At 44.4% G+C, this 15,914-nt stretch overlaps 1 protein-coding gene across 1 annotated transcript in view; it reads left to right on the forward strand.

Moving 5' to 3' along the window:
• Nucleotides 1–15,042, forward strand: part of SLC7A5 (solute carrier family 7 member 5) — a 47,065-nt gene extending 32,023 nt beyond the window's left edge. The window contains exons 4-10 of the mRNA XM_040329382.1: nucleotides 380–424; nucleotides 570–693; nucleotides 2,233–2,336; nucleotides 3,906–4,002; nucleotides 6,366–6,515; nucleotides 11,787–11,964; nucleotides 14,548–15,042. Coding sequence (XP_040185316.1) covers nucleotides 380–424; nucleotides 570–693; nucleotides 2,233–2,336; nucleotides 3,906–4,002; nucleotides 6,366–6,515; nucleotides 11,787–11,964; nucleotides 14,548–14,603 — 754 coding nt within the window. The 3' untranslated portion in view covers nucleotides 14,604–15,042. The remainder of the gene's footprint in view (nucleotides 1–379; nucleotides 425–569; nucleotides 694–2,232; nucleotides 2,337–3,905; nucleotides 4,003–6,365; nucleotides 6,516–11,786; nucleotides 11,965–14,547) is intronic.
• The last annotated feature ends 872 nt before the right edge of the window (nucleotides 15,043–15,914 follow it).

Here is a 15,914-nt window from a genome sequence, read left to right on the forward strand (position 1 = left end):
CGGACATTTTTAAACATGGCAGTGTCGTAGAGGGGGGGACTGAATTTCCCCTTTAAGTGCTGAAAGCAAAAGTATATTAACCCAAAGGTTGGACTATAAATTACATTTACAGCACTTTGCATTAGATGGATGTGCAGGAATAAAGTGCAAAAATTCATCAATATATTTGATTGTTGAAGCTGAGTTTTCTGATTGGCTGCTTCTGGGTTGGGTTCTGTTTTGTTGCATAGATATGAGTTCTGATTGGCTGCTGTGAGTTGCATTCTGGTCTATTGAAAAATTATGAGTTCTGATTGGCTGCGTTGGTTTGCGTATTGTTCTATTGAAAAAAAAATGAAATCTTCTCTAACATTTTCCTCCACTCTGTTTCTGTCTGCAGGAATTACTTGAACTTCGTCACTGAAGAAATGATAGAACCTTACAAGTAAGTGAACTGGCAGCTTTCACTACCCTGACGTGGCAACGCCATGTAGATTCACCCGTTGAGGGCTCATACCTCTACTTATGTTACGTGATCCAGGAGATACAGTATTTATATAAAATAATTGTATCACTTCCCTTGTCTGCAGAAACCTACCTCGTGCCATCATTATCTCTATGCCCATCGTGACCTTGGTGTACGTCCTCACTAACCTGGCTTACTTCACCACACTTTCACCGGAGCAGATGCTGACCTCTGAGGCCGTGGCCGTGGTAAGTCATTGTTTTTTTTGTGTGGGGTGCGTGTTTGTTTGTTTTTTCGTTTTTTTATCCTTTGTTATTAAAGAGAGCGTATGTACAATCCGGGGAAAATCACAGAACAAATATTTTTAAGATTTACAGTGTATCGCATAACAAACAAAAGGTAGGGCAGCCTTACCCTCAAGAGCTTACAATCAAAATGAACTATAGAAGAATAGGTCCAGATGGTAAATGAATCCTGTCAGTTTATAGGCTTCTATGGGGTCAACAGGTATATGAAGAGATTAGGAATGACTTGAATCAGTCTTGTAGGGGACGTTCAACTGAAGGAGCCAGCTAGACCACTGACAGCAGTAAAGCGTGAGAAGTTAGATGCCAGGTGTAACATTCCACACTGACCTGGTACCTCTGTGTTTGCCAAGTTTATTATACGCTACTTAAATTACATAAGTTAGATCTCAAACAAGGTGCGGCTGGTGCTAAAAAAATTTGGGGGGGCGCAAACTGAAAAAAAATCATCAATTGCAGCCTCTCTGTGGCCCATCAATTGCAGCCTCACTGTGGCCCATCAATTGCAGCCTGTCTGTGGCCCATCAATTGCAGCCTCTCTGTGGCCCATCAATTGCAGCCTCTCTGTGGCCCATCAATTGCAGCCTCACTGTGGCCCATCAAATGCAGCCTCACTGTGGCCCATCAAATACAGCCTCTCTGTGGCCCATCAATTGCAGCCTGTCTGTGGCCCATCAATTGCAGCCTGTCTGTGGCCCATCAATTGCAGCCTCACTGTGGCCCATCAATTGCAGCCTCTCTGTGGCAAATCAATTGCAGCCTCTCTGTGGCCCATCAATTGCAGCCTCTCTGTGGCCCATCAATTGCAGCCTCACTGTGGCCCATCAATTGCAGCCTCTATGTGGCAAATCAATTGCAGCCTCTCTGTGGCCCATCAATTGCAGCCTCTCTGTGGCCCATCAATTGCAGCCTCACTGTGGCCCATCAATTGCAGCCTCTATGTGGCAAATCAATTGCAGCCTCTCTGTGGCCCATCAATTGCAGCCTCTCTGTGGCCCATCAATTGCAGCCTCTCTGTGGCCCATCAATTGCAGCCTCTCTGTGGCCCATCAATTGCAGCCTCTCTGTGGCCCATCAATTGCAGCCTCACTGTGGCCCATCAAATGCAGCCTCACTGTGGCCCATCAATTGCAGCCTCACTGTGGCCCATCAATTGCAGCCTCACTGTGGCCCATCAAATGCATCCACTGTGCTCCGCCCACCATCTGACCAGCACTTACCCTGTCTCGGTGGCAGGTCAGACAGCGGCTTCTGTGTCCTCTGTGCGTCTCTTCCCTTCCTCCTGATAGGTGAGCAATCGTAGCGCCTGTCCTTTCAGCCAATCAGGTGACGGGTAACAGACCCGCGCACCTGATTGACTGAGAGGCGGTTCAGTGTTAGGAAAGCGAAGTACAAATGTCAACATAGGCTCACTGAACTTACTGCATATTTTGTTTTGTAATACATTGTGTCTAATGCCTTCATTTTTATTTTCTCTTGCAGGATTTTGGAAATTACCACTTAGGTGTTATGGCCTGGATCATCCCCGTTTTTGTTGGGCTCTCCTGTTTTGGATCCGTCAATGGGTCTCTCTTTACCTCTTCCAGGTAATCTGGCTATCCATGAAACCTTTGTACCGACATCTTTTTGGTGCCTAGTTTACCTTTACCCGTACACCTATATATTCTCTCTCTTTTTTTTCTTTTTTGTTAGGCTGGGTTCACATATCCCCGCATCCAATTCATTTGCCAGGCGAGTGTGAATGGCTCTCAATGGAGCCGGTTCACACAGGCCCGGGCGGGCTGTGGTCCAGATTGTAGAAGGGTCCTGTGCATCTTTGGGTCCATTTCAGGTGCAAATTCAGGCAAAAACTTGGACGTGAACTGGGATGCACTGGACCTTATGCCAGAGATATGTGATATATGTGAACTCGGCCTTATATAAAATGAAACCTGATTGGTTGTCCTTGGAAAAACACATTTTTTGTACTCATTTACTTTATTGGTTAAGTGGAATTCTTGGATTTTTTTTTTTTCTTTCACCCCCCTTCAAATTTTCCACTTAACCCCTCCATGTTCCACAGCTGTCCCTGACTTTCTAGTCTACCGCTTCAAGTAAGAATGACATGTCATTCTGCCCATTAGCTGTGAGCCCAAACTGTCGTTTACACCCCCCCCCCTACAGGGGTGGTGTCATCATATAGGCAGGTGGTGGGGTAAACATTCTGGTGTAGAAGTATGGCATCTGTCCCCCACCGGCTCTGTAGTGAGAACTAAGCAATCAAACACCGCTGATCGCTCAGTTCTCCCCTCCGGGCAAAGAGATGGGATTGCCAGTCACCGGCTTTCTGCCTTCCCCCTTACCTGCAGATAAACAGACATCAAGTAGGTAGGAGGCAGACTGCATCCCCTATGTATCTATCACTCTCAGTGCCATCATGGGCCCCCAATTTCAGGGCAGCGTGGGCTCAAGGACCAGCTGCTTTGGGGGAATGTGCAGGGGCCCCCATGCAGCTAGAGCCCCTGGGCAGTGCCCATGTGTGCCCTCTCATTAGGACAGCCCTGCACTCCTGTGATCTATAGAAGTATTGCAAAAAAAGCTTAATCTATTTGAAGAAGAGTCAGCCTGGCTAGGAGAAATAGGACAGAGGAGAGAACAGGCTGTATATGGAAGCCGTCTCATAAAATGGACATTGTAGGCCTGACTCTCAGCTGAAAGGCAAGTGTTTCTATGAAAATTGGTAATTGAATATGGACATTTGTGGTAAATAAAATCTATCAAAAAAGTCATAACTTGCAACCATAGGCATGCGAACAGGGTGTGCTGGATGTGCTTGGCACACCCTAATCACCCCATGCACATTGGCATTATTGCTCTGTGTGCCAGCAGTAAGATTGGAAAGATCTCCATCTTACCGGCTCTGCCATAAGTGGTGCTTACGCACTTCTCTTTCACTGTGCCGGCGGGAAGATTGATCTCCCTGCCTGCACTATATATAGACACACATGTGTGCTTGAGCTTCAGGGTGCGCAACCTAATGCAATAGGCTGCCCACGCCTGTGCTGGAAACTGATTATGAATGAGATATTTTACAGATTTACAATAAAGAAAGTGAGACAATTGATCAGGGTGTCAGATGTTCGTTCTTAGTAAAATCCTGTTTTTTTTTTTCCCAGATTGTTCTTCGTAGGAGCCAGAGAAGGTCACCTACCATCTCTCCTGGCGATGATTCATCCACAACTGCTGACTCCTATGCCATCTCTCATCTTCACAGTGAGTTCAGTTTCCATGGATTTATAGTCTGGGTTGAAGGAAGAGCTGTTTTTTTTTTATTGTAGTAGAGCTCAAGGAGGAACCATGGAAGGCAAAATAGAAGCAGATTTGTCAGTTTTACACTCCCTTCACACTGAATGCGACCTTGAAATCGTGTGACTTCACTAGAAGTCGCACGATTTCAAAGCCGCAGGTCATTGTGATTTCAGGTGGCCTGCTGAGCCCCTCCCACAGCTCTGCTCTCTGCACAGGCTATCTACATTAAAAAATACTTACCTTGGAACGAGGTTAGGGGAACTTACCTGGTCCACGCCGAGGGAGATGTCAGCTTTCCTCGGCGTGTCTTCCGGGTATCGCCGCTCCAGCGCTGTGATTGGCTGACATGCGCGCGGGAGACTTCTGTCCGGCAAGGAAAGTGGAAATAAAACAGCATATCGATCAATATGTCCGTGGCAGCAGTGGAATCACCCGAAGCGTTTTCGACGAAGCAAGTTTTTGTGAAACGCGTCGGGTGATTCCACTGCTGCCACGGACATATTGATCGATATGCTGTTTTATTTCCACTTTCATGTAAGTGTTTATAACCATTATTAAATATCCAGTTCCTACGGTATTATGCTATGTGCCTCTTCTGTCCACCTCTCTCCATACATCGGTGTTATGGTTTGACCATTCGGGAGTGATTATCTTATACCATTGAACATCTTCTTCTACCTTGGCGGTGTTGTCGTATGAAGATTGAGTTCCATCCTGATACGGCCCTTGTATACATCCAGCTTGGTTGACCCTCTGGGCGTAGGCTCATTTGGGTTCTATATATCTGGCAAGCCTCTGCTTTACTGGTGGCGGGTTTATCACCAGTGTTTATCACGCTCAAGAGAAAATCACCATTGATTTGGAACTATTCACTGTGTTCACACATCAATCTAGTTTTCCTCCACTACATACATTTGGAATTTTTTCCCCTTTTTTCTGGTTCATATATCAGACATCTGGTTTTGGAACTATTCACTTTGTTCACTGGACTACATTACCCCATAACAAAAATACCAGAGCGCAGGAGAATTTTTGTACAGGACTGTGATGTCACAACTACATTTAAATGTAAATATCTCGGTTTACAAAGGTATCTGGTGCACACAACGTGGATTTATGCTCTGTGCCTGGAGTTCAGCTTTAAAGCGGTGGTTCACCCTCAGTAACAACATTCTACCATGTCATTCAGCATAGTAGCGCGTGCTACAGTATGCCTTTATTTTTTGCCCCGTACTCACTGTTTAATCCTACAGTGAAGATTCAGACTCCCCGCGGGGAATGGGCGTTCCTATCCAGAGGGAAGTTGATTGACGGCCGGCTATGGCGCGTCACACTCCCCGAAGATAGCCGGAGTATGTCTCGGCTATATGGCGCCTGCGCACAGACATCGGAGCTGACTGCGCAGGCGCCGTGAAGGGCAAACACCTATTTCGGCTATTTCCGTGAAGCGTGATGTGCCATAGCCGGCCGTCAATCACAAGCCCTTTGCATAGGAACGCCCATTCCCCTGAAACTTTACAACCCGATTAAACAGTGAGTACGGCGCTAAAAAAAATATAAAGGCATACTGTAGCTCATGCTACTATGCTGAATGACATGCTAGAAAAAAAAAAAAAATTTAGGGAGGACCCCCACTTTAAGTGAACCTGGTTGGGTGAGCCTGTTGCATTCCTTAAAAAAGAATACAAGTTTACTTTAGAAAAAAAAAAAAAAAAATAAAAAAAAAAAAAGCTGTGGTCAGAGTGAGGACATCATGTGTCTGAGCACAAGACAGGCACCATGTGATATTACACTAATACTGGAAAGCCTTGTGGTGCTCTGTGTAAGAAAGAACAAGTAAATGACAGAACACTAAAATGATCGAAATCTCTACAGTGTATATATAACTTTTTTTTTTTTTTTGGATGGAATGAGGTTGGATCCCCCTGTCAAGTTTTTATTCTGGAAAGATTCACCTTCTTAGTCCTGGTAGAGCCAACATAAGGAGCCCATCATGTGCTAACAATGGGAATGCTCATAGTAGGAGAAAGCAGAGTGACAGAGATGAGCTCATCAGTCTGCTGCTTCTCCTTTCATGGTCCAATCACAAGCTGGAGGAGGGACATGATATGTATGTTTACCCAACGGCAGCAGAGAAAAATCAGGTCTTCTGCCCTGCTCTGTGCTTTTTGACAAAGCTGGGTAAATCTAAGGACCGGGTGGACAGAAATACAAATCCTTTGGCATGTGAAACAGTTTAAAGTCACAATTTAAAGCGAAATAAAACTGTAAATGTTATTTTTGATGACTTGCTAACATTGCGTGTCCTGCCTGATTCTCCCCCGCAGTGCGCTATGACGCTCCTCTACGCCTTCTCAAACGACATTTTCTCCGTCATCAATTTCTTCAGCTTCTTCAATTGGCTGTGCGTGGCTTTGGCGATCATTGGCATGATGTGGCTCCGGTACAAGAAACCCGAACTGGAGAGACCAATCAAGGTAAGAAAAGAGTTGACCACCCATAGAACATGATTGTAATAAAAGAGGACCTGTCATGAAAGTAAGAAGACTATAGGAATCTGAGATTGAAGAGCCAAGTCACGAGTTAATAAACACAAAGTCATTCCAATGTAAGACCACATAGAAGATTTTTTAAAAAGACTTAACAATGTTTTTCAAGGGAGAGCACCCCATTTATCCCATTTATCAGGGGTATGAAAAGTACAACAAAGGGATGAATAAATCAGTATAATGTATAGGTTCACATTGGACATAAGTAAAATAGAGTGTGTGTGTGTATAATAATAATAATAATATATATATACATGTGTGTGTGTGTGTGCCCACCATAAATCCAAATCTATTTTATATATATTTTTTATAATATTTAGCATACAGTAAAAAACAAATTATATATATATATATATATATATTTACAGTATGCTAAATATTATAAAAAAAAAAAACATAAGAGGGATTTGGATTTATGTGTGTGTGTGTCCCTTTTTATGTTTTTTTTTATATATATAAAATTCAGCATACTGTAAAAAAAAAAAGAAAATTAATTATATATAATATTTTTTTAATGTATGCTAAATATTATAACAAGGATTTGGATTCATGGTGGGCACCCAAATGCAGCATGTGCAGGATTAGAATCTTTAGAGCTTTTTTTTTTTTCAGTTTTAGTTACTAATTAAATTTTTACTTAATATTTACTTAGTTCCTATATTTATTTTATTTATTCTAGTATATATATATATATATATATATATATATATATATATATATATATATATATGTGCGCGAGTCTTAAAAATAATTGATTTTGAGGGACTTTCGAGATTCACATTCAAATTTTTATGGAACGAATGTCACCGCTTTGAGAAATTTTGTCATTCAGGGCCATACGATATATATAACAGATAACCAACTGGATCTCTGAGGTGCTTGCGTCTACCACTTGTTATAATATTTAGCATACATTAAAAAAATATTACCGGTATATATAATTTTTTTTTTTTTACAGTATGCTGAATTTTATAAAAAAAAAAAAAAAGGGGGAAACACATATACAGAAAGATGTAGAGAAGTAGGAACCGGGTCATTTGATCCACCAACCATCACACGGAACACGTGCCTTATAGGAGATCAGCCACAGGAGTCAAGGCTTCATCATATTAGGCTTCTCGTCTGGCTTGTCAAGGCTTGAGGGCTTATGTGCAATTATACCTATAAAAGATTAAGCCAGGCCATTAAATCTCAATAAGTGTTTGGAATTCGCGCTTTTCGCACAGACGATAATATCAGCCCCCGGGTGGCTTTTATCTGCGGTGTGGAGACACGATGAAGCCGGTTTATGCCCGCTCTGCTGCATGGCAATAAAACAGAAATAAGAGCAGATACAGTAAGGCTGGAAGGGAAGGGCCCATTTAAGGAATTTGTCCAGGACTTGGAGATTTAACAGCTATGCAGTACCAATAAAAATGTTTATTTTGTTTATTCCTCCTAAAATAGCGCACTCCTGTTCTGTAGCCTCATAGCTGTATATCTGCAGCATGAGAACATATAAGGCACTGCCGTCTCTGACGGCTAGTCTCAGTTTGGTGATGTCACTACTGTGCTGCTCATAATTCTCCTTGCTGGAAAGGAAGCTGCACCTGAGGACCTGCAGTGCAAGGATTTTCCTTCTGCTTAATGAATTCTGTGGATCTGTGCTTTTTTCACCCCTCCTGCTACTTTTAGGCATTACCTCTCCAGCAGTGGCGGCTGGTGGTAAATGGTAATTTTTTTGGGGGGGGGGGGGCAAACAGTGCACCCCCCCCCAGTCTTTCGGGTCACCCGCAGCCCCCCCTCCCCTGCTCAGACCCACTCCATGATTTGCTGGGAGGAGAGGAGAATCCGTGTGACAATAGCGAATGTTCTTTCGCTATTGTCAAACTGTGTGGGTTCGGGGGACAGTGCTCTGCGCCCCGAGCTCACCATTTTTTGGAGCCTATTAGAGACTCAGGGGTAGATCCACATACAATTAGATGGGCGCAGCGTATGTGAGATACGCTACGCCGCTGTAACTTACTTTTGGCAGCTTCGAATCCACAAAGAATTTGCGCTGTAAGTTACGGCGGCGTAGTGTACCTCTCGCGGCGTAACGGCACCTAATTCAAATCGGCGAGTAGGGGGACGTGTTTCATTTAAATGAAGCGTGTCCCCGCGCCGAACGAACTGCGCATGCGCCGTCCCTAAATTTACCGCCGTGCATTGCGCTAAATGACGTCGCAAGGACGTAATTTTTTGTGACGTGGACGTAAATTACGTCCAGCCCGATTCACGGACGACTTACGCAAACAAATATTTTTTTTAAATTATACGCGGGAACGACGGTCATACTTAACATTGAGTACGCCACGAAACAGCAGCTTTAACTATACGCCGAAAAAAGCCGACTAGAGACGACGTAAAAAAATGCAACGGCCGCTCGTACGTTCGTGGATCGTCGGAAATAGCTAATTTGCATACTCGACGCGGAAAACGACAGGAACGCCACCCAGCGGACGCCGAAGAATTGCATCTTAGATCCGAAGGCGTACGAAGACGTACGCCTGTCGGATCTTACCCAGATGCCGTCGTATCTTGTTTTGAGGATTCAAAACAACGATACGACGCGGGAAATTTAAAAGTACTCTCTCTGTGGATCTGCCCCTCAGGCTCTAATCACATGCTTCAAAAACAAAAAAAAATATTGGAATGCATGCGTCCGGTGCCAGGCATGTAGATTAGGGGGCCGGACCCATGGCTAAGGAGAGCGGCGCCTGTGCCCGTTTAGCAAGAACCGGCCGAATTTTGATCCATGCATGGGCTTGCTGGTTGTACATAAGTGAATCTATCCATTTACTTGTATACAACCAGACTGTTGGGTTTTTCCCAAATGATCAGAGCCGCTGGCAACACTGATCATTGCATTCTGGCGGCAGGGAAGGTTTACCACCAGAAGAATACAATAGCTTAGTGTGAGTTATTTTTTTCCATCCACACATTTGATGAATCAGTTCATATTTTTTTTTGTTGAACCGTCTAGTTGAATGAAAGAAAATAAATCCTGTATGACCTGCCTAAGTCACCTAACACAAAGGAACATTTTCCCACCAGGAATACAGGCAGCAATAGAGACCTATCCCAGGATCAGACCCTTTCCCCTCTTTGTCCACAAAGAAAATAATTGGCCGCTGTTCCTCTTTAATAGTGTGCTTTATTTTTTTTTTCTTTGTATAGTTTTTGATCTTTCTGTGTAGCAGATCACACATCCCATTTTTGCATTTGAAGATACAAGAGCAGAAATGGGTTAGCAGGAAGAAAAACACAAGAAGTCCATTTGAAGTTTTTTTAATAATGGCAGATCACAGAGCTTCCCAGGCTGCAGGAAAATGGTTTGGAATTTGTTTATCTCCGATGACTATTTAAAGTGTCTCTTTCATTGGCCTGCCGAGTGCAGCAGGTTCACTCGAAGCGGGCCGACGGCGAGAACTGACCCTTGGTGTTTGAGGTGAGAGAGAATTGCTGGAAATACAAACAACTGCCTCCCCATTCAGGTCCTCCTCTATACTGTGTGATCTCGGCCGGGGCCGGTGTCAGGGGCCCCTGTTCCTGCAGAGTCAGTGTTTTTGTTGTGGCTTCCTTCAGACCCCGTGGCCCTTTTTTTTATAGTGGTGGAGTTCCCTGATCCCACGGCCTCTATTGTCAGGCTTCCTGAGGACGTTCACCTGCTGCGGTGAGGTGTGGTCCACACATGCATGGGGCCCGGAGATCTGGAGGAGAAGCTGCAGTTTAATCTCTGAACAAGGCCTGAGGAGATAGGCGGGGATCTGCAGGCTGACACATAGGAAGAGAATGTGTATAGGAGAGAAATGAATGTGTGCACCCCATACACAGCACACTCTGCGACAGCGCCATCATCAGAGGGTGACATCATCGCTCTCTAGATATGAGATATATCAGGCATATGCAATTAGCGGACCTCCAGCAGAACTACAAGTCCCATGAGGCATAGCAAGACTCTGACAGCCACAAGCATGACACCCAGAGGCATGATGGGACTTGTAGTTTTGCAACAGCTGGAGGTCCGCTAATTGCATATCCCTGAGATATATTATACAGGAGTGACCTCACCGCTTTCCAAATATAAGATATATTCTACATATTGACATCACCGCTCTGCAGATATAAGATATATTGTGCAGGAGTGACATCACCACTCTCCAGATATAAAATATATTATACAGGAGTGACATCACCGCTCTCCAGATATGAGATATATTATACAGGAGTGACATCACCGCTCTCCAGATAAGATATATTATACAGGTGTGACATTACTGCTCTCCAGATATAAGATATATTAAACAGGAGTGACATCACCGCTCTCCAGATATAAGATATATTATACAGGAGTGACATCACCACTCTCCAGATATAAGATATATTATACAGGAGTGACATCACCGCTCTCCAGATATAAGATGTATTATACAGGAGTGACATCACCGCTCTCCAGATAAGATATATTATACAGGTGTGACATTACTGCTCTCCAGATATAAGATATATTAAACAGGAGTGACATCACCGCTCTCCAGATATAAGATGTATTATACAGGAGTGACATCACCGCTCTCCAGATATGAGATGTATCATACAGCAGTGACATCACCGCTCTCCAGATATGAGATGTATTATACAGGAGTGACATCACCGCTCTCCAGATATAAGATATATTATACAGGAATGACATCACCGCTCTCCAGATATAAGATATATTATGCAGGAGTGACATCACCGCTCTCCAGATATAAGATCTATTATACAGGAGTGACATCACCGCTCTCCAGATATAAGATATATTATACAGGAGTGACATCACCGCTCTCCAGATATAAGTTTTATTATACAGGAGTGACATCACCGCTCTCCAGATATAAGATATTATACAGGAGTGACATCACCGCTCTCCAGATATAAGATATATTATAGAGGAGTGACATCACCGCTCTCCAGATATAAGATATATTATAGAGGAGTGACATCACCGCTCTCCAGATATAAGATATATTATACAGGAGTGACATCACCGCTCTCCAGATATAAGATATATTATACAGGAGTGACATCACCGCTCTCCAGATATAAGATATTATACAGGAGTGACATCACCGCTCTCCAGATATAAGATATTATACAGAGTGACTTCACCGTTGTATCGTTTCTGCTCTCTTGCAGGTTAATGTGTCTCTCCCGATCTTCTTCATCTTGGCCTGTGTATTCCTGATCGTTGTGTCATTCTATATGACGCCGGTGGAATGTGGGATCGGCTTCATCATCATCTTATCGGGGGTCCCTGTGTACTATTTTGGAGTCTGGTGGCAGGATAAGCCGGCGTGGATCCAGCAGGGTATATGTAAGTATCTCTTGGGGTGATGGGATCAGTAGTCCTGATAATGATAATATTACCTATTTAGACATCAAGTGTATCAAATGCTCTTTTCAGCTCTCTGTGGTAACGTTTATATAGTCGTGCAGCCTGTGTTGTACTGCATTATCTCGGCTTATGTGGTGCATAGAAACAAATGAAAATGTATTTATTTGTATTTATGTTTCTTTTTTATAACAAGGTGAACAGTGCATTGCGTTGTAAGAACACAAGCACCGCCCCTCGCCGCTGTTACATAGCGGACACCAGCCAACATGTGAAAAGGGGCCATTTATTTAGCATGCAGGCTGATGTGAATGAGCCCCAACCAAAACGTCTCTCATTAGTATGAGGGGTGAGGGAGGAACCAAGGAGCACAAAACATAAGCAATTTAATCTTCAGCCTTAATGGCAGCATTTCAGATTTACCAGATGTATTTTTACTGCAGCATTTCATATAAACTTATTCCTGAGATTACTTGACAAGTACATACAGCAACATAAATAGCAATAAAAAAAAACAAAACAAACTATAATAAAACAGAGAGCATGCCCATGCCAGCCCCAAGGGAGTTCACCGCCTGAGTGTCTGTCTCTGCGGTTATCGGGGGCGTTCGGAGCCTTTGCTGTATACCCGCTGCCACAATGAATAGAATCATTTACAGCACGAGGTACAAGTGTGATGGGAGTTGGAGGTGAAGTGTTGCCTCGTCACCCCTTGTTTTAACCCTCTAAATGCTACACTACCACCGCAATGCGGCGCAGCCTTGTTCACTTGAATGGGTTTCATTCGGTGGGCCGCAGTGTCCGCTGAATGTAACAGGGGGTACAATTCCTGCCACAAAGTAAAGCCTTGCAGCTGCAGCATGTGCACACCCCCAGCTGCTGCCGCTGCAGCTTAACGGGATTGTAAAGGCAGAAGGTTGTGTGCAGAACCTTTGTGCAGCAGCCCCACCCCAATATTAACCTGAGCCCATCTTTATCCAGTGAGGTTGCAGGAGTGCGCGGCACTATTGGCCCCTGCTGCTGTTAATTTAAAATCATTCCTCCAATCAGGAGAGAGAGGGGTGGTGCCAGGTCCCAGCTCCGCGTCTGAATGGACACAGGGAGCTGTGACTCATCGAGGGTGCCCTCATAGCAAGCTGCTTTCTGTGGGGGCACTAAACAGGAGGGAGGGGCCAGGAGCACCAAAGAGGGACCAGAGAAGAGGAGGATTCAGGCTGCTCTGTGCAAAACCAACTGCACAGAGCAGGTAAGTATAACATGTTTGTAAAGTCTTGTGTTTTTTTTGTGTTTGTTTTTTCACTGCGAATTGGATGAGGGTTTCCCCGCATCATTTCACATGACAGGAGATTGTGACAGGCTCACATATGTCCGTGGCGGCTGTGGAGCATCTTGCACAGGAACTCTGTGCATCTTTGGTTCAGTTTCAGGGACAAATTCAGGCAAAAAATCCACCCTGATTCGTCTCTGAAATGGAGAACAGGGACGCATTTGTCGGAGGTGTGAACCCAGCCTTAACGTGGAGGTTCACCCTATAAAGAATTTCTAACACTAGATCCAGCCCAGTTCTGCATATAAAATGACACTGACCTTTCCCCCCCCCCCCCCCCCCCCCCCCCCCGTAGATAGCGTTTAGCCGTGGAATTCATTGCGGCTTCCGGGTATGGAATCCCGCGGGAGTGGGCGTTCCTATTGACATGCCAATTGATTGACATGCTAAACGACGGCGCACACAGCGCGTCACAACTTCCCGAAGGAAGCTCGGGTCGGCTCTATTCGGCGCCTGCGCACCGGCGCCGAATAGAGCCGACCCGAGCTTCTTTCGGGAAGTCGTGACGCGCTGTGTGCGCCGTCGTTTAGCATGTCAATCAATTGGCATGTCAATAGGAACGCCCACTCCCGCTGGATTCCCTACCCGGAAGCCGCGATGAATTCCACGGCTAAACGCTATCTTTAGGTCAGTGTTATTTTATATGCAGAACTGGGCTGGATCTAGTGTTAGAAATTTTTTATAGGGTGAACCTCCACTTTAAGGAGGAGCAGTTAGAGGGCAGTAAGAATGCGGCTCAGCCATGTGTTTTTTCCACGCCCCCCCCCCCCCAACTGGAAGAATAAATGACCCCTTTACAGTGTCTTTAGAAAGCAGACACAGCCTGCGTAGAAAAGCCTACCCTATGCCAGCATGCTGCAGAGAAGGACAATTCTTCTCTTATTATATAGGATTTATATAGCCCCAACGGTTTATGCAGCACTTTACATTCTAAAGGGAGATAGTACAGTTGCAATACAATAAAATGCAAGCGGGTTAAGAGGGCCCTGTTTAGAAGAGCTTACAATCTATTGCTCTCTGCAGAGGTCCAATATGCTCCCTGCTGAATTAGACCTCAGTAATAATGGGGAGTTGGATTCCTAGATTCACCTTTCATATTTTGTGTCCCCTCCAGTTACTAGTGGCCCTATGGAGCTATTTTGTAGTTCAGCAGTAGAGCGTCCCGGATACACGGGTCTCCTATTGCTTTGCCCCCTCCACAGGCCTTGATTAATCTCGTGTCATCCTTTCCTCCATAGATTCCAGCACTGTTGCATTTCAGAAGGTATTGGCGGTCGTACCTCAGGAGTCCTAAGCTGCGGCCCGCGCCCTGTCTCCACCAACACGCACAAGAAGAACGGTATTTTGTAACGCAATCGAGAATTTTCACACAAATTCTTTTTCATTCTTAACTCCCACCCGAGAGGGCACATTTTTCACATGCAGTGGTCCAAACACGGACCGTTCCACCACGTGGCCTGTGCGGGCAAGTTCTTCATTTGACCAACAAGTGACTCCAGCACCCAGCCCCTGACCGCACCATGGCCGGGTGGCGAGGTGCGTTTTTTGTATCTCCGACGTTTTTTCTCTTGTTACTCAGAATCCAGTTACCTCATTTGGAAAAAAATAAGGCTACAGAGAAAAAACACAGCTTTTTCCCCGGACGGCGCCTGAGACGCAGACCGACCAATCCCATCACGGCTACTGCAGGAACAGTCTATGAAAAAAAAAAAAAACACTGGACGCCGCGACCACATATCCCGAGACTGGATACTTCTGATGCCCCCCCTTGTCCTCTCTAATGATATCAAGGAAAGATTTTGCTCCTTTTTTTTTTGGTAAAACCTTTTCTATTTTTGTTCCATGAAGAAGAAAAACAAACAATCTCAATTTAACTCTATAGCACTTAAAATAAAACTACTGACAGTTCATTCCCGCAGAACTCCGAGAAATGTTACTTTGTTATTTTTGTATTCACTACCGATCGATCGTCAATAACCGATATCCTCTATAGAGATTCCGGGACTGCAGGCTGTTCTGTATGCAGCATGTGCAGGATTAGAATGTTTAGAACTTTTTTTTTTTTAATGCCGTTTTATGTTTTAGTTACTAATTTAATTTTTACTTAATATTTACTTTAGTTCCTATAGTTATCTTATTTATTCTAGTATATATATGTGTGAGCAGTCTTAAGAAGAAAAGATTTTGAGGGACTGTCGAGATTCACATTCAAAGTTTTATGGAGCCAATGTCACCGCTTTCAGAAATGTTGTCATTCAGGGCCATACACTATATATATATATATATATATATATATATATTACCAATTGTGCTCATTTAAAGTAAAAATAAACCTCTTGCTGACCATGTAACGCATATGTACGGTGACAGGGAGGGTGGCACATATGGGTCAGCAGCAGACAGCTCCTGATCCCAGTTTATCATTGGGAGCTGGCGAAACGGGCTCCCGACCAGGGGCGGACTGACCATTGGGACTCTCGGGCACTGCCCGAGGGCCCCATGCCACTAGGGGGCCCCATCAGGGTTGCCAGGCTCAATAAAACCAGGGACAGTATGTAAAAATCTGTGGTTTTTTTTACATCTGTCCCTGATATGTCCGAAACCG

The sequence above is a fragment of the Rana temporaria genome, chromosome 11 (genome assembly GCF_905171775.1).
Source record: "Rana temporaria chromosome 11, aRanTem1.1, whole genome shotgun sequence".
Lineage (NCBI taxonomy): Eukaryota > Metazoa > Chordata > Amphibia > Anura > Ranidae > Rana > Rana temporaria.